The following is a 22963-nucleotide window of genomic DNA, read 5'->3' on the forward strand; positions in this document are numbered from 1 at the left end:
CTTGTACTTTTGTTTATTGATCCCGATTGCTTCCAGGAATTAGGAATGAAAGCTGCTGCTGGCATCACGGAATACAACACTGCTGGCATGAAATGAAACTATCACCTCAGTCACTGAATACATCATCCCCAGGAAGAGTTTGAACCCATCACCTACCAGACCAAGATGGGGAATTTGCAAGGATGCTGAATACAACACAACTCAACCACCTACAAATTAGAGAGATGTTTTGATAATTTTATCTCTGGAATTTAAAAAAAAAATTATTTTCTAAAATGCATTGTGTACCCCGCCTGCCCACCCCGCCTGCCCTCCCCGCACCCACGACGGCTAAGCACAAGGTGTAAACTGGTCCTATGATTTCACTTGCGACTCTTTTGAGCTGGCCATTAGGATATGCACAACAGCAGTGCAACTTCATCCACTCGACAATTTTGTTTCTAACTCTCCTTATAGAAAAGTAGTTGGCCTCAACTTAGCACTTCCTAAAATAATTCATTAGCAACTTGCCACGCATGTGGAAATTTATGCAGTCTTTTTTGGCAAAGTGAGTTTGTTTTCTTTTACACACACACAAAGCGGTCACAGTTCTTACACATGGACCCCAGCATGGGTGAAACCATTCGACAGTCTTTGTAGAGAGCGTTTTCATCTACGCAGTAGGGCTGAGGGAAGAACAGCATCTATTCATGGTCAGAAAAAAACTGAAGGAAAGGAAAAACAGAACAAAGGAAAGAGGGGAACTGAATACAGGAAGAAGAAAATAAATCAAAATATCAATTAAAATATAGTCCACTACATGTCGCTTCAAATCGTCAAGCATGGAATGACAGCCTGAACATGTAACTGCATCACAACTGAAACAACTTGCATTTATATAGCGCTTTTAATGTAGTAAAATGTCCCAGGGCACTTCACAGGAGCGTTATCAAACAAAATTTGACACCGAGCCACATAAAGAGATATTAGGACAGGTGACCAAAAGCTTGGTCAAAGAGGTAGATTTTAAAGGAGCGTCTTAAAGGAGGTAAGAGAGGTCGAGAGGTTTTGGGAGGGAATACCAGAGCTTAGGGCCTAGGGAGCTGAAGGCACAGTCACCAATGGTGGAGCGATGAAAATCGGGATGCGCAAGAGACCAGAATTGGAGGAGCACAGAGATCTTGGAGGGTTGCAGGGCCGGAGGAAGCTACAGAGACAGGGAGGACCGATGCCATGAACGGATCTGAAAACAAGGATGAGAATTTTAAAATCGAGACGTTGCCGGACCGAGAGCCAATGTAGGTCAGCGGGCACAGGGGTGACAGGCGAACGGGACTTGGTGCAAGTTAGGACACGGGCAGCAGAGTTTTGGGTGAGCTCAAGTTTACAAAGGGTGCAAGATGGGAGGCCTACCAGGAGAGCGTTGGAATAGACTTTGGAACAGGCTAATAATAGATTTATCAGAGCACATAAAAACAAAAACAAACATAGCAAGTGATCTGACTTTTAAAAGGAAGACTTTTTTCATTTCATAGCAAGGAACAATGACTTACATGTGTTGGTTGAGATATATCATGCCAGCCAGCATTGCTCTTGCAATTCTTGTGATTTCAATTACAGAACCACGGATTATGGCCACAGCACAGGCAGCTAAAGCTCTTGCTTTGTAAACATAAAAAGAAAGGGACATGTGGAACAATCAGTGATCCACCAATTTTTTAAAAATAGAAAAAAAGGGCTATAGTTGTGAGTGCACTCTCCCACTCTCATATATCATTCATTAGATTTCAGACATCTTACTTTGCACGAAACACATCAGAACTGAATAATCTTAACCCATATACATCAACATAAAACAGCCCGTAATTTCCTGCGAGTTCTCCTGGCCTTTCCCCAAGGAGAGGAGTTAAGCAGCCATCAGAAAGCTCGAACAATTCTCTTTGTGCGTTACCTGGCCTCGTACTGCTTGATGTGACCGTCTAAGCAACTGAGCTAAGCGGGTGTAGGTGCGAGCCACGCGTTGGGCGGTTTGTGTTTAAAGTACTTGGAGATGCACTTGAAGTGCCGTAACCTGCAAGGCTACAGACCAAGAGCTGGAAAGTGGGATTAGGCTGGACAGTTCCTTTTTCAGCTGGCACAGCCACGATGGGTCGAATGGCCTCCTTCTGTGCCGTAAATTTCTATGACTCTACGATCTTCCAATTGACCCAAAGATGTAACTATTGAAACCACTTCTCCGCATGAAGCACCCTAGCCGTGGTCCGAGACAAGCTGACTTAGCAACTGAACATTACAGCCAGACCATAAATTACCCCTGAGCAATGCCACGGGAGATCAGCCAGTAATCAATATCAAATTTTAAAATGTAACCTGCTTGTTGATGGAGCATAGTGGATTTTTAAAATCTACACACAACTATGCTTCCTTGAGCAAATGTGTTACGACAGATACAACCCCGCATGATAACCAACCCTGTACATACGGTGCAGTGATCGTATAGGCACATCATATCCAACCCTGCATGCACAGTGCTGGGACAGCCCAGGCATGTCATACTGAATGCTGTGCACAGAGCAGACACACATGGGCATCTCCTATCCAATTCTGCACAGTGTAGTTGCTACAGACTTTCTCAAGTCCAGTGTTGTGCACATGGCACAGTGATCATCAAATTTTGTCCACACACAGCACAATAGCCAGACAGACATTTTGTATCCAATGCTTGCACGGACAGCACCCATGCAAGAATTGCACACCCAATTTCATACACAGCACAATAACGAGAAGATCATGTCATACACCATGCTGCAAGTGACCACATTAGCAATGGTATTTCAAATATCATCCTCCTTACATATACATAGCACAGAACAAAATTCACTGTGGTCAAATTATGACATTATCGCAAACCAATGTCAACCAGCAACTGACTCCATTCCCGTCTGTTATTTATCATGTATTCACAACAGTGATAAATTAACATTTAACTCTATCAATGATAGATCAGGAAGAATTTGAAATAATGTACCAGATGGCTCTTACTTTTATCACAACTCCTATAGCACAGCACACGAGCATAGGCAGCCGATGGCAACCATCATACAAACATAAGAGAACAGTAAAATAAACATTTGATTTTTCTGTAATTATCTCCATACTAATCACAACAGCCATAGTCTCAGACACTTTGCTCCTTTTACTCTTAACAACCTCAGTAAAACATCAGTTCTGTAAATAAAATGCATCAAAATTACAGGGTTGTTCTTTAACGTTTCATTATGACATGTCTATCAGAATATTTGACAGTAAATATTTAGAACTAAAGAGGGAGGAGTTGAACTTATTAAACATTTAAGAGAGTCATTTAAAAAAGATATACATATCTAAGTATATTACCAAGTTAAGAGTGTGGATCATTTCTGTTGTGCTCCAGTGGTGGTGTCAGTGCAGATAGGTGATGGTCTGTGTGTGTGTGTGTGATTAGCTGGTGGGTTTTTTTTCTTGCTGTGTGCTGCTCCAGACCAGGCCCCATCACCATCAGTCAGTCAAGAAAGCGACCAGGCTGTGAGCTCCATAACAACAGCATCTCTCCCAGGGGCACCCCCACCCCCACTCACTCACACACACATACACACACAGAGGAAGCCAGGGTTCAGGAGAAAGGGGTTTAAACACAGAGCCACACTCCAGTCCAGACCTGCCCTCCCCCAGGCGCAGCCCCCGGCCTCTCACTGTTGGGGAAATGGCTTTCTTTGCCCCTCAGTCTGAATGTTAACCCAGGGTTCCACTCACAAGATGGAACAAAGGCGCCTCCTCCACCAACAACTGCCTCTGAATTCTAGGCCCAGCACATTCAACACAGCTCACAGGACAATTATTCCCTGTGGGAAAAGTACTCGACGTGGAAAGAGGAAATTCCGAGTACAAATATGCGCACGACGATGAGCGGCGGCGTCCCGTTTATTGTGAGCGCTCGCAAATCTTTATCTTTCCCAACTTTCTGCACCATCGGAATGAATGAAAGAGGTGAATCTGCCGGGGGGAAGTGGAAAGTGACGGCGCGGAAAGCAAATGGAGCGATTGATCCCGGTCGGCACATTCGAAGGGAGTAATTCCGAAACCTGCTCGATGGGAGGGCCAAGCTGATTGGGAGTAAAAGCAGCATCAATATGCCTTTGCAGCTCCACGGGAACGGTGCCGCTTTTAATCGATGCGAAAGGCGCGTTGCGTGAACGAATGAGACGAATCGGTAGATGGGGAAAGTGAGGCAGCTGGCGCTGGCGGCCGAGGGAGGAGGGGAGGGGCGGAAGGTGCTTCATGCGAATAAATGAAAACTCCGCGCTTTACTGCTTGCTGCAATGTCTGTAAACTGGACAGAGGGAAGGAAGGGAAACAGTAATCTTGTGCCGGAGCCAGGCGCGCCTCCGCTTCCAGGGAAACCGAGCGGTTTAAAGCGGGGTTGCCAGGAGGCGCGCCGGTCGCTGTGAAGGGTGAAAGGTCAGAGCGGGGAGGGCGGGACTAAAGGTCACCCAGCTAGAGAGAGAGAGAGAGAGAAGAGCAGACACACACAGGTATAGTTGTGTGCTCGTACTGGGCCCGGGGAGAGAGGCTCGACCACAAGACCTCACTAGATCCAGGAGCATGTGGTGCAACTGCCATTGACTGGAGACAGGTTTAAAAAATAAAGGCAATCCTTGCTACACTGAGAGATCAATTGCTCTTAATCTGGGACAGAAATTACTGTCATATATTGGGAGGCCGGGGCAGAGTGTGAAGCTGGTGAAAGTAAGTGAGCGCCTATCTCCTTTTAGTCTTGTGCTGTCTTGTCTTATCGGTTAAGTCGACATATGCAGTTTAGCTGTACTCTGCCAGTGTTATGCTGTTGGTATAACAGATATAGAAACATGGAAGATAGGAGCAGGAGTAGGCCATTCGGCCCCTCGAGCCTGCTCCGCCATTCAATGAGATCATGGCTGATCATCCAAATTCAGTACCCTGTCCCTGCTTTCTCCCCATATCCCTTGATCCCTTTAGCCTTAAGAAATATATCCAACTCCTTCTTGAATATATTTAATGAATTGGCCTCTACTGCCTTCGGACTATATCGGAATTTAAATTAGATCTGTCAATGGCTGGGTAATGAAAGTTAGATTTGTGATCAAAAAGTGTGATTGTTGTTATTTTACTTTGGAGTGAAATACGTTAAAATAGATGTTTTAAACCAAATGAATGGATGATTTAAATAGTATATCAAGCTTTCAGAATGACTCAGTTATTATTGTTTAGATGACGTATGCATTGTGAGTACCTTAACTTTGCTTTAGATTATGGGAAGAGTCATATATGTGGGGTAAGGGTGAAGTAAGACCGGTAATTCCAATATTAGTGAATTGATCTGAGTGAGCCATTGAAATTAACAGAGAAAGATTGCTTGTTGTGCGCACAATCTGGATTTGTGAAGAAAGAAGATACTGACTTTTTGAGAGAAAGTGCTGCAGAAGTGTATGAAGTAAGAATGGGATAGGGTCAGTTTCTGCAGCATCTTTCCTAGGGAGCCCCTGGTAAAGGAGCTAGAGAAATCAGTAATTTGATTTCAGTGAGGTGGGAGAAATTTAGTTGGAAAAGCAATCATTTTCATTTAGACAAAGACTGGATAAAGGCTTCTGATGTTTAAGCAGAAAAGTTAATGTTGTTCATGGTTAGACTCATATTTTAATCCAACTAAATATAAACATAGATCCTCAACATTTTTATAATGTTAATTAACACTGCCAAGAGTGAAAATCCTTAAAGTATTGACAGTTTAAGAACATAAGAACATAAGAAATAGGAGCAGGAGTAGGCCAATCGGCCCCTCGAGCCTGCTCCACCATTCAATAAGATCATGGCTGATCTGATCCTAACCTCAAATCTACTATCACTCTACATCCCTCCCGAACCCATGTGATCTCCTGGGCGAGGCGAAAAACCAGATAAAAAACTCAATGGCCAATTTGGGAGAAAAAAATCTGGGAAATTCCTCTCCGACCCATCTAGGCGATCGAAACTCGTCCAGGAGATCACTGTCCCTATATTTTCTACAGTACTTACCTTCTGAAAAAGGTGATCTCCACCCCAGCCAGGAACAGGAATAGAACCATCTCCTGAAATCTAACACATAATTAGAACACAAGCTAGTGGTTAATATAATTAGATGGGAATTTATTTAAGGTCATTCAAATTGTATGAGTGTTTAAGTAATATTTGTCTCTGTATTCTCAGGTTTTTTGCAGCTCTGACTGAATAAACATCACTTTTGAAGTGAACCCCAGTGATGAAGTGGAGGCTAGTCAGTGTGATGTGCTCTCGTGCTTACTGCTCCCCAATTGCAAGAAGCAACAGTCTCCAAGTGCAACTTTACTGCTCGCAGGCCACGCAGAAAACTGTTACCAAGAAGCTGAGTGAAACTAAAGATGCTGCACAACTGAAGTGGGTGGAACTGGGGAAGGATTTAAGCAAAAAGACTGTAGAGTATATTCGCGCCACAACCAACATCTTGTGGGAGAAATACGAGGTGTTTGTTGGACTGAAAGAGGTGCAAGTGGCACAGCTGAACGTCACTGAGGTAATTGCAATGTACAGTTATTTTATTTATTTATTTATTTTAATGTACAGGTATTGAGCTGCTTCCAGATGTCACAAGTATAGGCTGATGTGATATAACTATTGCAGGATGTGCGGCACAGGTAGTACTGAGTCTCAAATCAGCGGACTGTGACGAGTGCCTAAGCAGCGTAAATCCATTCTCATTGGCAAAAGGGGGAAGGAGCACAATCCAAATTTTAAGGAGTTACTCTATATATTAGACTGCTACCTAGGACTCAAAACACCAGAAAGATCCCAAGTTTGATTGCTGATCTGTGCTGAGTTAGCTGATCTCATTTAGGGGTGCTTTACGTGGCTTTAGCACCTTTTGCTAAGAAGTGGGGTGGGGGGAAATGTCAGTCAGAGATCCTGTGCATATCTACCTCCATTCAGCGACCCCTGTTGCAATATGCATGTGTGCAGACATCAGATGAACGAAAATACAACACAATTTTATTGTATCTACATATGTTAATGTGTTTCAAAAACCAAAATACTGCTGATGCTAGAGATCTGAAATTGGAACAGAAAATAGTGGAACCGCTCAGCAGGTCGGACTGCATCTGTAAAGAAAAGAAAAAAGTTAACGTTTCAAGTATAACCCTTGGTCGGAACTGAAACATTAACTTAATATTTTTCATCTTTGAATTCTGGTGTGTCAACTGCTAAAACTAGACTTGATAACAGATGTCAGAAAGATGCTTTGGTCACCATTAGATGCCAAAAAACAGCTGAAAGCCAGTTTTGCACTAGTGCATCATTAATAATCACTATTATTACCACTGAATCACTGAAAGTTAACATGCAGGTACAGCAAGCAATTAGGAAAGCAAATGATATGTTAGCTTTTGTTACAAAGGATTTAGAGTATAAGAGTACAATTATACAGGACATTGGTGAGGCCACACCTGGAGTACTGTGTACAGTTCTGGTCTTACCTAAGGAAAGACATACTTGTCTTAGAGGGAGTGCAGCGAAGGTTCACTAAACAGGTTCCTGGGATGAGGGGATTGGCCTGTGAGGGGAGATTGAGTAGACTAGGCCTATATTCCCTAGAGTTTAGAAGAATGAGAGGTGATCTAATTGAAACATATAAAATTCTTAAGGTGCGTGACAGGGTTAATGCTGAGAAAATGTTTCCCTTGGCTGGAGAATCTAGAACACGGGGTCACAGTCTCAGAATAAAGGGTTGGCCATTTAGGACTGATGAGAAATTTCTTCACTCAAAGGGTTGTGAATCTTTGGGATTCTCTACCCCAGTGAGCTGTGGATGCTCAGTCGTTGAGTATATTCAAGACAGAGGTCGATAAATTTTTGGGAATTAAGGGATATGGGGATAGTGCGGGAATGTGGAGATGAGGTAGAAGATCAGCCATGACCTTGTTGAATGGTGGAGCAGGCTCGAAGGGCCAAATGGCCGACTCCTGCTCCTATTTCTTATGTTCAATGTGAATCAGTATCAAATTTTGTTCGCTAACACTCCTGTAAGATGTTTTACTACATTAAAGGCGCTATATAAATGCAAGTTATTACAAATGCTAGCCTATTCCAATACTGGTACACCAGCTAAATGTTTCAGTCTCTACAAGGTACTGGAAATGTACAAAATAAACCAAAGTTCTAGAGCTGGCAGGCTCACCATATCAAGCTTTAATAAGAGTGGTTGACGGGTGCGCTGTTTCTATCAGGCAGAGAAAGCATTCATGGTGGCTCGAGGTGTTGTTCGACAAAGCCAGGAAACCCTTGAAGGTCAGCAGTTGAAACTGAAGGAAGTTCGAGACAAATTAGACAGAGTGTCGCGGGAGGACAGTCACTACCTAGAGCTGGCCACCCAGGAACATAAACTGCTGCAGGTGAGGAAACCGATTTGTTTTTGCCATTTTACTTTACTGTCTTTTTTTAATTGTATGTTTGTGCTAAGATGAAGGATGATTATAAATGAAAGTAATAACAAAGCTTTTATCCAGTATTAAAAAAAAAATTAAATAATGGCAATACATGATAAAATTCAGATTCTGTTTATTCAAGGAGACTTTGTTAGTGAGTTTCTGAATCTAGGTCCAATGAGGCTGCGTCAACCTGTTATGTGTCACCCTTCTCTGCAAAGCTCAATTTGGGAGGAAATGGCTGGGGTCTGGTCACCTATTTACCCGCTCAGCCTTGGCATTATGCTTCGGACGAGGACAGAGGAATGAGGGGAAATAAGTTACGAGAAAGTAGGAATTTTTAGAGAAAGCTAATGGAGATTTTTGTATGTATTTCCCCCCCAGATAGTGAATATTCTGCAACTGCCAACAAAATCTCCCATATAGGAGGAAGTGGAGACCTGACCATCAGGAAAGAGGATTAACATAGAATCTGTCCCAACAGCCACTCCGTTTGCCATAAATTTGCGCACTCCGTTAATCTGTGCCCCTTTGCAACTTCCTGTTTCCATCTGCACTACTTACTGTCCCTCCTAACTAGGTGCCACCTGCCTTCATTTCTTAAATGGAAAGGGGGAGAATAAAATTGAGCTTCAGTTTAATTTTGTTTTCTATACTAAAATCAGGAGGAGAGACGACATCGAACAGCGTATGAAAATGCAGAAGAGCTGGAGCGTGAGACATTTGCTCTCTTTTCGGCAACAGTGAGAGAAAGCCACGAGAAAGAGCGGACCAGAGCTGAGAGAACGAAAAATTGGTCTGTGATGGGGTCCGTGTTGGGAGCTATGATCGGGGTCCTGGGGTCAACCTACATCAACAGAGTTCGACTGCAGGAGCTGAAGATACTGCTTCTTGAGGCACAGAAAGGGCCAATTAACTTGCAGGAAGCCCTTAAAGAGCAGGCCTCCATACACCAACTGCAAAGCAAGGAACTGAATACGCTTGTAACAAGCCTGAAGGAACTGGTGCTCGAGGAAGCTGCAGTGCAACAAGCAGGTAAGGGGGCCGCTGCTAAACCGGGAAAAACAGACTCTGCTTTGAAACTGGATCCTGTCATGATTGCTTTGAAAGAACAAGCAAGCGCCTCAAAACAGACCAGCACAGCGTTAGAAGGGCTGGAGCAAAAGATAAAAGGTCTGCAACAAGCACTTGGGACAGTAGCTTCTGACATTAAGACAGTAAAAGCCGTCACGCAGACTAAGCCGTCACAAACGGTGTCTTCGGGATTGATGCAGGATTGGCAGATTCTTGCAACAGAGAATGTGATAGTTGGATTAGCGGAGACTGAGAAGAGGCTGGAATCTCAAATCCGAACAAACACTGTGTATAACACAGTGCTGACCTATGCTGCATTCGCCCTCACACTGCCAATATTGTATGTTCTCTTCAAAGGGAATTGAAAGATGCTGCACTGCACAGATGCTGTACGTAGGTTTTGCACTGTTTGCCAAAACTGGATACCATCTTCCAGCAACTGGATCTTAGTCTTGGCAATTGAAGTGCATTTCTTTAAAAGTCTGTGAGAGAGTTTGTATTGATCTGTATTCTTCTCGCTTGCAGATAAAGGAAAGAATTTGCCTTTAAATAGCATTTCATGTCCTTAGGATGTCCCTAAGCACTTTACCACCAGTAGATTACTTTGGAAATGCAGTCACCCTTGCTATGCAGATCATTCAATATTGTTAACAATCTGAGCACTGAAGCTCCAAACTCGAGGATAAAAGGCTAAGAGCTTGTAGATTGCATTAGTCCCAATTCCCAAACCCTGCTTAAGCTCACTTGGACCACCACGGTACAAGTCTTTTTAAAGGTGCCCCAGCACAACTGACCTCTGTGTCAGTGCTTTCCTGCTGCATTCATGTGCTGCTGTTCCATGACAGCGTTTCCTATATAAACTGGAGCAGTAGTTTCCTTAGAATGTCTCGCCCTGGATATCAGATTTTACTTTTGTGTTCCAGGAGATTCACTTTGGGCTGTTATAAAATGATCATAACTTGATTCTCCTGTCTAGTGTTATGCCACAGAAAGCAAAACGCAGGCTGGTAATGTAACGCCACCTGGTAGAAGAATTGGACGGGGGCAGAGGGCAATTTTATCATTGTCTCATTCCCATTCAGGTGATTGGTTCAGCATTCAACCACATCAAAATCTTGTAATGGCAATTTTGTAGGGAGCTGAGAATTTAAAAAACACTTTTTTGCCTTGCACCCACCTCTAATTGAAATGATAAGTAACAGTTCTTTAATGCCCATCTGTACCTTTGGGAATGTATGTGAATAATCCAAGTTGACTCTCATCTGATTTATTTTTTAACTCCTTTTGAATGTGCCGCTAGCCGCGATCTCTACCTATTTAATTTTTGGTTTAAATGGCATCCCGATTTGTTTTAGCACACACCATGAGTGTGCACTAATGCTGCTGAACCAGCCTGCACTGTGCTTTCTTGGGTTGATTTCCCATGCCCTTTCTTTGAGATGGGACAATGTTTACTGGTGGTAGGTATGGAAATATTTAAGGAACAGGCCAACACAAACCAGGCCACAGTTTGTTGAATTTTGAAGTCTTACTCCATATACCAGGATCTACTGTTGCTGACCCAATGTTTGTGAAATGCCAGGCCTAACAACATAAAGAAACCCAGATGCTTCAGTAATAGAATGTACTTCACTTGCAAACACGTGATGTGTCATCATAGTCCTTTCATTCACAAACCTACTTTTTTCCTTTCCCCCCCCAAAAAAGGTACTTGTTATTTTCACCCCGCCCCTCTTTTAGTCATTATGCCCATGAGGGCAGACAGACAACCTGCTTCCAGCCCATACTAATGCTGTTCTGATTGTAACCGGCCATAAAATGTCTTCTTCTTTGGGGAGTCCAAAGATGTGCGGGTTAGGTTGATTGGCTATGAAAAATTGACCCTTAGTGTTAGGGGGATTAAATACGTGGGGTTACGGGGATAGGGTGGGATATGTGTTGGTATAGGGGTTACGGGGATCGGGTGGGATATGTGTCGGTGCAAGCTCGATGGGCCGAAATGGCCTCTACCTGCACTGTGGGGTTTCTGTGATTCTGTGAAGTGCCTGGCCTGTGCTTGGGGTCTTGTGCAAAATCATTCCCAGGGCTTTGAACCTCCAACGTAATGTTCTGCCCACTCCCACCCAATTGAAACTGTTTGGTAGCAAAATACTGCAGATGCTGGAAACCCGAAATAACAACAGAAAATGCTGGAAAAACTCAGCAGGCCAGGGCAGCATCTGTGGAGAGAGAAACCGAGTTAACGTTTCAGGTCAAAGACCCTTCGTCAGAACTGGAAAAAAAAGCAGGAAAGGGAATCTATTCCCTTTCCTGCTTTTTTCTAGTTCTGACGAAGGGTCATCGACCTGAAACGTTAACTCGGTTTCTTTCCCCACGGATGCTGCCCTGGCCTGCTGAGTTTTTCCAGCATTTTCTGTTGTTATTTTGAAATTGTTTGGTGTTGGTCACAGAGAGCTTACCAGCAGGAACTACCGAACATGCAGAATTCCTCCACGGACTTTCCTGGCACCACCAATATTAAACCGATGCTGCCTGTTATTCTGATTGTGGTGTAAGCATGGTGACGTTACCCAACTCTAAGTTTGATTCTGAACTACTAGTGTTGCCCTTCCAGGTTAAAGCAAAGTGATCTGGGAGGGGAAGAAAAAACAATGCAATTTGTACCTGTCTGGGACGGTACTGTACCTATGTGCTGTGTCAACAGTTCAGCCATGGTGCCCCTGATACTGATTTTTAGTTTCAACATGTGAATGTGCTGAGTTAATTTGTTGCAAATAGTTTACTGAATAAATCGATCTTTTTATTGATTCACAGTAATAATGAAATATCCCCCAGGGATTTGAATGAGGTGATTAAATAACTTCCTTGCTACTCAGATACCAAGAACACAAATGCAGGCCAAGAGGTTCTTTAATGTAAGGGAGCTGTTTGTATCAAAGGAAACCAGATACATGAGCACTATCATTTTTGTGCTACATTTTAGAAATGTAACTTTAATTGTGTATAAAAGTAGTAATTTAAAATGAAATATAATAGCAAAATACTGCGGATGCTGGAAATCTGTTTCTCTCTCCACAGATGCTGCCTGGCCTGCTGAGTATTTCCAGCATTTTCTGAATTTAAAATGAAAGTCTCGTAACTGATGTCCAAATGAGAGGTTGTGATATTTTTTTAAAATTAATTTTCTGATTGTAGTGAAGATACAAAATGGTAATTTGACAATTTCTGCCTCCAGGGCCAAAACCAAAGCAATATTTTCAATGACGTTACTGAAAAACCTTATATGGTTCCTGTTATAATTGACCTATGACTACAAATGCTCACCAGTCCTTGTAGTTCTCCTTATTTCCAGTGCACAGCAATAAGTGCAGCTGAAGAAGGCCTAGCTCATCCATTCAGAATGGACCTACAGCTCTCTCATCACGGCACCTAACTTCGAAATGCTGCCAGAGGTTTTGCTCCACTACCCATTTCACCTGTTGATCATTGTGTGTGGAGGTGCTTCCTGACATTAACCAGTTTGAACCTGTGTCCTGTTACCCTACTGTCACAGTTTAATTTCTAGGAGTACTGCAGATTTACATTTTCCATACTGTTTATTAGGAATAGAATATTTTCTCCTGAAGGTACTGACACATGCTGGAGTAGGATCTCATGGGTCCCAGTAGCCCTCCAAGTGCCCCTACATGTGTGAGTTAAAGAAGATAAGAGAGTGAGTGTAGGTGGAATATTTGACCATGGAATTTTTGAACAGTGAAAAACCTTAATGCATTTTTCTCTTTTTCCCCCTCCCCTCTGTTCAATGGCACTGAGGCCAATTGTAACATACCAACTGCTGTTTCTTGGCACAGACCGGCATCATTCATGTCTGTATGGTCCAATGTACACACTGCATTTTACCCCAAAAGACTTTGGAAAAAGTCCTTGGCTCAATTAATTGAGACTTTTCCCTCCCTTCCCCTTTATCAGGGGGGTCAACACTTGCTGCTGTGCTGGATTAAACTATGGTCTCGGGTCAGCGTCCATGATAACTTGCTGTTTGTTGAGCAGTGAAAATTAATATATACATTGGTAAAGGTGCTCAGCATATCAAACCATAGCTCTGATTTATTTGCAATCTAGATCCTACTTTTTACTTTCAGTAACTTGAAACCTGCCGACAGCAGGAGAAATTTAATTTACCTCATTGATTAATAAAAGTGAATGCACTTATAATATAAATAAAGGTATTTCCATTTGGATTTTGTTTTGTGAAATGACAACATTCGATTTTAAAAGGAATATATACAAGGGTATTGGTGTGGATTGCTTCGACAGCTCCTCCCAATCCTGCGACTTCTACCATCTAGGACAAGGGCAGCAGGTGCATGGGAACACCACCACCTCCAAGTTACATACCATCCTGACTTGGAAATATATCGCCGTTCCTTCATAGTCGCTGGGTCAAAATCCTGAACTCTCTCCCTAACTGGGGGTGTACCTTCACCACACAGACTGCAGTGGTTCAAGAAGGCAGCTCACCACCACCACCTTCTCGAGGGCAGTTAGGGATGGGGAATAAATGCTGGCCTTGCCAGCGACGCCCACGTCCCATAAACAAATAAAAAGAAAATTGGGGGCGAGAGGCTCGTTGGAATAAAGGAAAACGACATGCAGGAAAAGACCAGCTGGTCCATCAGACCTGCCCCACATGCTTGATGGCTGGAACATTAAGACTAGCTGGAGTAATGGTTCTCTTCACGTATAAATAGCTGTGAGCTAATCGGCATTTACACTGGATTGTGAAGTGGCTGCTGCTCTTTTGGTCAGAACCTAGCAACAAAATAGTTTTGTCCTGTTTACACCTCACAGAAATCCCTGGTAACGTATGCTACACTGAAACGCCTTCTGAGAACGTCACATACACGATGAAGCCGAGACCTTTTTAAAAGTGTAAAATAGTTTATTGTTTTCACAGATATAAAATACGTTTTGAATCGAGTAAATACAGCTCCAGCTTCTGTTCAGAATCCAGCAATCTGTTCTAAATCTTCTTATCAATTACTGTGAAAAGAATGATGCCGATTCTCCACAAGACAAGGGCTGAACAAATGCAGCAGGCATCAAGCAGCAATGTACAGAGTGATCCCCAATTAGCTACATAATGTCAATTATGATAATTAAGTGAATACAATGACTGCTGTGTATTTGAGTTATTGGATGTGCTACAAGGACTTTGCAGATAAATGCATCCTAATGTTGGTATGTGGGGAGCTGGTTATTGTATGTGCCACATTGTACCGTAGTACAGGGTAGGTAACTAACCCACTCTACATGTGATGGGGATATTGGGCATTCTGCAAAGATTGGGGTGATGACCAAACACTGATGATTATAAGCACCTTGAAGTATGCCGTTCCCTTGTGTCACACAGGAAGAATTGTTTTTATTGAAGGACCCAAGGTGAAAGTATTTTTTTTTAAAAGAGATGTTAGGAAGTCGTGAGTAGGTGATGCGAAGCTTCAGTTTTCAAAGTCAAAGATTGTAGGAGAAGGGAAGATTGAGGGAGGTAAGAAGTTCCACAGTTTTAACGTCCTGGAAAAGAGCATGTTGGAGTAGAACATCTTCGGTGTGAGTGTTGCTCTTTCTCCTCCGTTTTGAAATCATGTTTGTGTGAGCTTAGAACAAACAAAAGGGAGACGTTGAGAAGTGCACTCAACTCTGTAGTATCAAATAAAAGAAGAAAGTGGTTGTCATGGAGGGGGAGATATAGTCTACAATCTTTTCTTTCTCTGCTAGCAGTACGAGAGATGCAAAAATAATATCCCCAGAGATGGACGACATGTTCTAGTCTTGAGCTTTATAGGCAGTTAAGAGTTGTTGAGGGGAAAAGTGTTTCTCACAAAAGAGGAAACTGAACTTTTAACAATGGAAGATAGATGGGAGTTCAATTGGAGGTAAAGGAAGATAGGCGAGGTCAAGAATGTTCATAGATGGAGGATGAAGGCTGGAACCATCAAAGGTAAGAGGTTGATTAGACTTGCAAGTCTTTGAACAGCTCTCCTGACAGCACAGCGAGTTATCCAGTAAAAAGCTGATTCTGACAGATCAGGTTCAATCCTAGATCTGTATGGAGCCCGGGTGCTGGTCATGGCACCACACCTTCTCAGCAGTCCTTGGTTAGGGAGCGGAAAATTAGCCAGGGTTCCTGATCACTATCCAGCAAATTCTGCCGGAAGTGCATTGATGTGATCTTGGGCAACATTTCCATCAACACAAACTGGTATAATGGGCCTATAAGATTCATTTTGCTTTTTGTCAGTAGGTTTCCTGCCAGACATCAACAGCTTAGATACTCGATATAATCAATGTGACTGTGACATTAATGGATTAATAATTGTGAAAGTTCATTAGGTGATAAATTAACATCTCATTACATAGCTGCTACCACCATAGATTCTACATCAGCATACAGACCAAAGGGAAAAATGCCCTGAAACAGCTTTCAGGAGTGGTCATTTAAAAAAAAAAAGAATTTTATCCCATGAAGTTCTTGAATGATGCTCGGGGAAGGTTCCATGGCTCTGGAAGCCCTCTGTTAGCTTCATGCACCTTCAGGATAAGGGGTCGTCCATTTAGGACTGAAATTAGGAGAAATTTATTCACTCTGAAGCTTTGGAATTCTCTACCCCAGAGGGCTGTGGCTACTCAGTCGTTGAATATATTCAAGGCCGAGATAGATAGATTTTTGGACTCTGGGGATATGGAGATTGGGCTGGAAAGTGGAGTTGAGGTCAAAGATCAGCCATGATCTTATTGAATGGCAGAGCAGGCTGGAGGAGCCGTATGGCCTACTCCTCCTATTTCTTATGTGACGGTGAGCATCAACAGGCTATTTTGCCGTAGAACGGTATCACAACTGCTACCCGATCATGTCCTTATCTGATGTCTACATCTACTCTTTCCAGTAGAGGTCAGTAGACAGCAAACAACAGCAGGAAGAATGGGCAATATTAAAAATATCCCCTCCTTAGCCCTGGGGGTGCTGACATTAAAACTGAGCCAGAAGAACGCTGATCCTCACTGTCCAAGAATGGTTGTTTGAGCCAGACGTGGGATGATGGCCCTCCCTTAGAGAGTAATCATGGTAGCTCAGCTAGAGGTCCAATTTAATATTATTGGAAAGCTTTTGGTCCATAACAGAGAGATTACTGCTTTTTTTCTTGTGATTGCGGTTTTGCTATTTGAAAAAATTGCTGCATTGATCATCAGTGGAGCAAAGGAAAGAAACGGATGCAAATTAACAGCAAAGGGGTGGCTTCATGATACGAGCTTCAGGACAAACGAATATATCGCTACACATGACCGAGTCACATCATGTTGCCATTTGTCTCGGATTGTCTGGGTCAAAGGTTGTGATCTCCATGTGAAGAAGGCCTACAAAAAAAAAGCACCAACCTTTAGATATGGAATTACTTGAAAATATATAACAATACTCATTAGAACAGACTGCCATGCACAGCGCAGTTCAGATACGTGTGTAGCTTCCCTCCATAAACCCTAATGATGCACTTCCTGTTACTACATAGCAATCATGCCCTTCACCTGCCATCAAGCACTCCCAGGTTTTGTACAGCACAAGGCAGACAGACTGCTTAATTTAACAGCACACCTCCATCTTATACAGTGATCAACCATTCCCAAATTTGGTACACCATATATAAGATCCAAAGCAGGGTTCCCCCTCCCCAACCAACCAACCACCCACCCACCATGTTAAACATAATAACGTTCCTCTGTTTTGTACTTAGCAACTCTTGTGTCCATGTAGGGCACATCTGATTAGAGCCAGTTCTGACGAATGGTCAACGACCTGAAACGTTGACTCTGTTTCTCTCCACAGATGCTGCCTGACGTGCTGAGTATTTCCAACATTTTCTGTTTTTATTGCTGATTAGAGCCACCCAAGCTTAGAAACCTACTTTTAGTATCTCATACCTGATTGAATTGACGTTACTATTGAGCCTGAGGGCTATGTATTTTGATCCCATGCGAATTTACCCTCCTGACAGGCCATTTCCCAGCAACATAGGTGGACCATGATCTTGGTGAATACCATTCTGGCAGTGAGCATGTTCTAAACATAGTGAAGACATATGTAGCCAACCCCCACCAAGGTAGAATGTTATGCTCCTACCTGATATCCCATTACCAATCTGACTGAAAAATTACTTATTCAAAGTGGCTTTAACTTACTGATAGAGATGAAACTTGTGGAACACATGTCCTAGCATAGGGAGTAAGCTACTGATGCACATAAAAACATTGCAAGAACAACGTATAGTGGTTATTTGTCGATGTCTGCCTGCCCACATCTGAGTGAGAACTTAGAAAATCAATATAGCAAACCAGTGAAATAGTTTGCACAGAAGATGTGCGCATTATTAAACCTCCTTATGGTAGGACAGTTACACACCATTGTTACACTCTCTGCTGGAAAGAGAGCAGAAAGTTTTAGCCAGGCAATATATTTCAGCTGGAATTATATCCTGTCATTGGCTTGTGACTGTCTGGCAAGGGAATCAGTGTTTTTTTTTTAAAAACTAGAAAAGAATAATTGACCCTAATCAGTCCAAATTGCACTCTACATCTTGCCAGTCTCTAGCACACGTGCAGTCTCACACCCTGTATAGGAGAGGAGCAGCAAACTCTTTCAGAAGACCATGGATATTAAAGAATCTTTGTAATAAAAATGTGAAATAAAACCACCTACTTGATGGGAGACATCTTTACATTTAAATGCTATTGATGCTTTTCAGCCCAGTGGTGACCACCTGTTTGGGTCTCCACTTGCGCTAGGATATTAGCCATTACTGGAGAGAGAGCAGCTCAGTAGGGAATCCTGTACATCAGCATCTGAGGCAAGTCATGACACCCAAGTCAGAAAAAAATCAGCTGCTGTTTAGCCATTTGGAGTTGGATGAATAAATATCAAAGGGCCCTTATCATGTGGGATTTCTACATAACCAGGGTGGGGTTGCAGGCTGTGCAATTGATCTTTGGGCCATAGATTAACTAGTTCTTTCCCACAAAGAGCGAAAACTGGCTACATACAATGTTGCATACAGTGAATGTGCTCCAATGCATTATGCCATTGAGTATTAAGCAGGTTATGCCCAAGCCCTCCCACACAATGGATTGCAGTTCTCCCTGTACCATCGTCAGCAAGCAAGAGCAGATTCTTCCCCCATTGGGAGGCTGTGAATATCGGAAGATACATCACCCTATGCTGTTCTTTCACCATCTCCTTTCAAAGCACCTTAGATGGAGAGCGGGGAGCCGTGCCTTGGCCTACCAGTTCAACCACAGAAGTGCACCACATTGAGCTTCCAAAAGTAAGAAAGTCAGAAAATAAGAGACTGTTATAAAGTGAGAGACACTGAGAGTAACATTTACTTTTCCATTCTTCAACCTTCAGGTCCAGACTTTCAAAGGCATCATCATATGGTTCCGCCACTGGCTCATTGTCTGGATCATGATGTTCACTGAGATAAGGATGTGCTAATGCATCACAAGCGGTTATTCTCCCATCAGGATCTAGAAGCAACATCTTTTCCAGCAGATCAACCGCTAGGGGAGAAGGGAGAGAGACAGGTAAATTAGTCTCATCGCAACACATATATGCTATATACAGCTAAGGCCCACAGCAAGTTATTACATAAAAGCACTCCACACCCACTCTCCTTGAACATAGAGATCAGTACTCTCACCATCAAGATGGAGTGGGCCTTTGGCGTTGCGGTAGCATCCCCGCCACTGGGCCAGAAGGCGTAGGGTTTCGAACCCCGCTCCAGACAGTACCGGCAAGTGGAGTCGGAGCTTCGGCTTTAAATTCTGGGTTGACATCCAGCGGGATACTTGCGTCCATGGGTGTGGGTGGCCCCCCCCCCCCCTCGTATGGGTTGTGGGAGCCCGTAAAACCCTCCCGCCATAGGACTAACCACCCTAATGGCTGGTACGAAGATGGTTACGGTCACGGAAGGAGCGTTAATCGCGGCCAGAAATCCTTCCACCACTTCATACAGTTCCCCAAAAGGGAACAGTGTGAAGACACGTATGACGACGACCATCAAGAGACCTATTTACTCTATTTTCAAGTTTTTACTCTTCTATCAATTATAACTTGCCTTTTTATGGATTTTCTCCTCCCATTTATTTCATTCCTCCTGTCTCTATGTAGCTATAGCCTCCAAGATAGTTACTGTCTTGCCAATTTACTATAGAGAAAATGGAATTGGATAGCCTTGTGTAATTACCCTTCTTTATCAACCCCTCCCCTCATGCAGTAATCCCCGGTTCATTTCATCCCCAAATAAGCTTTACCAGTATTTCCAATACCTTGCTTTTTCATTGTGGGGAAAACTTGCTGGAAATTTTTCTTCTCTTTTGGTGTGAGGGAGCAGATATAGTTTCTTGCCTGAAGAGATCCAAAGATATTAATCGCAAACAAAGCTGACAAGAGTCACTGTTTACTTAACAATGTCAAATGCAGCAATCCAAAGTTCAGAGCACTGAACATTCCATGGAGTCCATGCAACATTTTATGTTCCCATTACATTATTAAAGGATTTTAAAGGAAGTAGATGAGCACATTGCTGATGCCCTAACTATAATCTTCCAAGTTCTCTCGATTCAGGAACCATTCCTTTAGATTGAAAAATTGTGCATGTCACTCCACTATTTAAGAATGGCGAGAGAGGGAAACCAGGGAATTATAGGTCAGTTAGCCTAACGTCTATTGTCGGGAAATTGCTGGAGTCTATAATTAAGGATAAGGCGACTGATCAACTGATGATTTTTGAGGTGTTCAGAGAGCCAGCATGGATTTGTGAAAGGTAGGTCATGCCTGATAAACCTGATTCAATTTTTTGAGGAGGCGACTAAAGTAGTGGACAGGGGAATGTTTATGGATGTTATTTATATGGACTTCCAGAAGGCATTTAATAAAGTTCTACATAAGAGACTGTTAACTCAGGTAGAAACCCATGGAATTGAGGGAAAATTATTGACCTAGTTAGGAAATTGGCTGAGTGTCAGGAGACAGGCAGTACAGATAATGGGCAGGTACTCTAATTGGCAGGATGTGACAAGTGATGTCCTGGAGAGATCTGTGTTGTGGCCTCAACTATTCACAGTATTTCATAATGACTTAGATAATGGCATAGAAAGTTATATATCCAAATTTGCTGATGACACAAAGATAGGTGGAATTGTAGGCAGTGTAGATGGAAGCAAGATCCCAGATTCAATCTGTGCTGAGTTATTATCTCAACTGTGGTGGCAGTAGAGATCTATCAGGAGGCAGCAATCCCTCTGGGTTAGGGAGGAAACAATTAGCTAGGGTCCTTGCACTTGATTGCTGTTCATTAACTGTTGCTGACGTTCACATATGTAAATGTTGGGTGATGACCATATCGGCTCAGCACTGATGCTCCTTCAGTCAAATAGACTGTGGTCACTCACTGTCTTGGCTCACACATAACGAATGGTCATTTGGCTAAGGTATCAGAGGGCCACTGTTACCTGTGAAATGGTAGCCCAGCAAGGAGTCAATGCTTTCAGAAGAGGATGGGGGAATGATTAGCAAATGGCTTTGAAATGTTATCACAGATCATATGGAGCCATAGAGGAAAAACTATTCACAGCATTCTCTGAAAAAATATTCTTATTCTCTATTGCAATCCTACGTTATTCAAAATCTTAAAAGGTAACCTTTATTTCAGATTACTTCCTAGTAAGTTACAGTGCATTGTAGCAATTCCATCTCTGAGTCAGTAGGTCGTGGGTTAAAGTCCCACGCCAGTGACTTGGAACACAAAATCTAGACTGACACTCCAGGGAGCGCTGCACTGTCGGAGATGCTGTCTTTCGGATGAGACGTTCAACCGAGGCCCCATCTGCCCTCTCAGGTGAATGGAAAAAATCCCATGGCACTATTTCGAAGAGGAGCAGGGGAGTCCTTCCGGTGTCCTGGCCAATAATTTAAAGGTTATTTATTGGAACTCATACATACATCTTTGTTCTGCATCTTATCCACCAGGTATTGTGGTGGTGTTCCTGTCACATTCATGATCTTTTTCAGTTGATCAAAATCTGCATGGAAGAGTTAAAGAACAACCAAGAGCCAAATAGTAAATGTCACAGTGCAGCCCTCATACTCCCCCTTATACCATGTGTGTGTACTCGGGAAGAATATACACAATTCCCCTGGCCTCCACTTTAATCCCTCAATAAACATCCATCCAATATGCAGGAAATTGACATCCGTCGGGAATTTTTGTTCAAAATTCCAGGGAAGCACATTATCACACCTCTTCCATCCATTGTGTCTGTCTTTTTTTAGATCACATGAAACATCAGAGCTAAAGCTTTGATCCTACACTCTGTTCAATCCCTCTCTAGCCGCCTCTCCTGCTCCGATTTTGGACACGGACAGTCTATCAACAGAAAATGCTGGAAATACTCAGCAGGCCAGGCAGCATCCGTGGAGAGAGAAACAGAGTTAACGTTTCAGGTCTGGGACCCTTCATCAGAACTGGAAAAAGCTGGAGATGTAACATATTAAGCAGGTGCAGAGGCAAGGGGGTGGGGAGGGGGGGGGGGCAGGAATTGAAAAAACATCCTGTACTTTTGTAAGAGGCAGGAAAGATAAAATGTTGCAAATGGGAGTGGTAAAAATCATACAGCATGAAAAATGGGGGCAGGGATTATCTGAAATTGTTGAACTCGATGTTGAGTCCGGTAGACTGTAAAGTGCCTAATCGAAAGATGAGGTGCTGTTCCTCGAGCTTACGTTGAGCTTCATTGGAACAATGCAATAGGCCGAGGACAGAGAGATCAGAGTGGGAGTGAAGCGGAGAATTAAAGTGACAGGCGACCGGAAGCTCAGGGTCACCCTTACGGACTAAACGGAGGTGTTCCGCAAAGCGGTCACCCAATCTGCGTTTGGTCTCCCCAATGTAGAGGAGACCGCATCATGAGCAGCGAATACAGTATATTAATACTATACCTGTCTATCTGTATCACTGTGTTTAATTGCGACTCAAATAAGAATACCATCTTTTGCCAAGTGTGATCTTTTAAGGAAGATTTTTGGTCCCACTCATTATTCAGTCACAGGGAATGCGTTCAAATGAAGCCAGAAAACAAGTAAACCAGGGACAAGAGAGAACTTTAATGATTCTTTGGAAATGCTGGAAGTAACAATTGCCAGATCATTATAAGATCCACTACGGTTATAGTGGAAATGGACCCTATTCCAGAGTCAGGGCCAACGTTCCCCCCTAATTTTTTTTGGGGTGCGTGGTCCCCTTAATGGGTTGCGCGGCCAAATCAAAGTTTTGCGCATGCACGAAATGTCA

At 43.0% G+C, this 22963-nt stretch overlaps 3 protein-coding genes across 4 annotated transcripts in view; 1 reads left to right on the forward strand and 2 right to left on the reverse strand.

Moving 5' to 3' along the window:
- LOC147111224 (peregrin-like) overlaps window positions 1-4241 on the reverse strand; it is a 60833-nt gene extending 56592 nt beyond the window's left edge. The window contains 2 exon segments of the mRNA XM_086001906.1: window positions 1533-1641; window positions 3376-4241. Coding sequence (XP_085858032.1) covers window positions 1533-1567 — 35 coding nt within the window. The 5' untranslated portion in view covers window positions 1568-1641; window positions 3376-4241.
- Window positions 4242-4249: 8 nt separating this feature from the next.
- On the forward strand, window positions 4250-13809 carry ccdc51 (coiled-coil domain containing 51). 2 transcript variants are annotated; one of them, XM_086001908.1, is made up of 5 exons: window positions 4250-4764; window positions 6241-6583; window positions 8292-8456; window positions 9155-9952; window positions 12642-13809. In XM_086001908.1, the coding sequence occupies exons 2-4, from the start codon at window positions 6293-6295 to the stop codon at window positions 9926-9928; spliced, it is 1230 nt and encodes a 409-aa protein (XP_085858034.1). In that variant the 5' UTR covers window positions 4250-4764; window positions 6241-6292; the 3' UTR covers window positions 9929-9952; window positions 12642-13809. The 2 variants fall into 2 exon arrangements, with proteins under 2 accessions (XP_085858034.1, XP_085858033.1); XM_086001907.1 differs by lacking the exon at window positions 12642-13809 and having other exon boundaries at window positions 9155-10113.
- Window positions 13810-14484: 675 nt separating this feature from the next.
- LOC147111226 (mitogen-activated protein kinase 14A) overlaps window positions 14485-22963 on the reverse strand; it is a 40770-nt gene continuing 32291 nt past the window's right edge. The window contains exons 9-12 of the mRNA XM_086001909.1: window positions 21616-21695; window positions 19941-20019; window positions 18999-19172; window positions 14485-16979 (exon numbers count right to left, since the gene is read on the reverse strand). Of these exons, the coding sequence (XP_085858035.1) occupies window positions 16918-16979; window positions 18999-19172; window positions 19941-20019; window positions 21616-21695 (395 nt within the window). The 3' untranslated portion in view covers window positions 14485-16917. The remainder of the gene's footprint in view (window positions 16980-18998; window positions 19173-19940; window positions 20020-21615; window positions 21696-22963) is intronic.

Source organism: Somniosus microcephalus, chromosome 11 (genome assembly GCF_052327205.1).
Source record: "Somniosus microcephalus isolate GS21.2 chromosome 11, FLI_Smic_1.0, whole genome shotgun sequence".
Lineage (NCBI taxonomy): Eukaryota > Metazoa > Chordata > Chondrichthyes > Squaliformes > Somniosidae > Somniosus > Somniosus microcephalus.

What these genes read in the sequence shown, in the direction of transcription:
- ccdc51 (XM_086001908.1), top strand. Translation starts at nt 6,293, where the DNA reads ATGAAGTGGAGGCTAGTCAGTGTGATGTGCTCTCGTGCTTACTGCTCC. An exon ending in CACAGCTGAACGTCACTGAG is followed by an intron (nt 6,584 to 8,291) that starts GTAATTGCAATG and finishes TGTTTCTATCAG; the next exon opens with GCAGAGAAAGCATTCATGGT. An exon ending in AGGAACATAAACTGCTGCAG is followed by an intron (nt 8,457 to 9,154) that starts GTGAGGAAACCG and finishes TACTAAAATCAG; the next exon opens with GAGGAGAGACGACATCGAAC.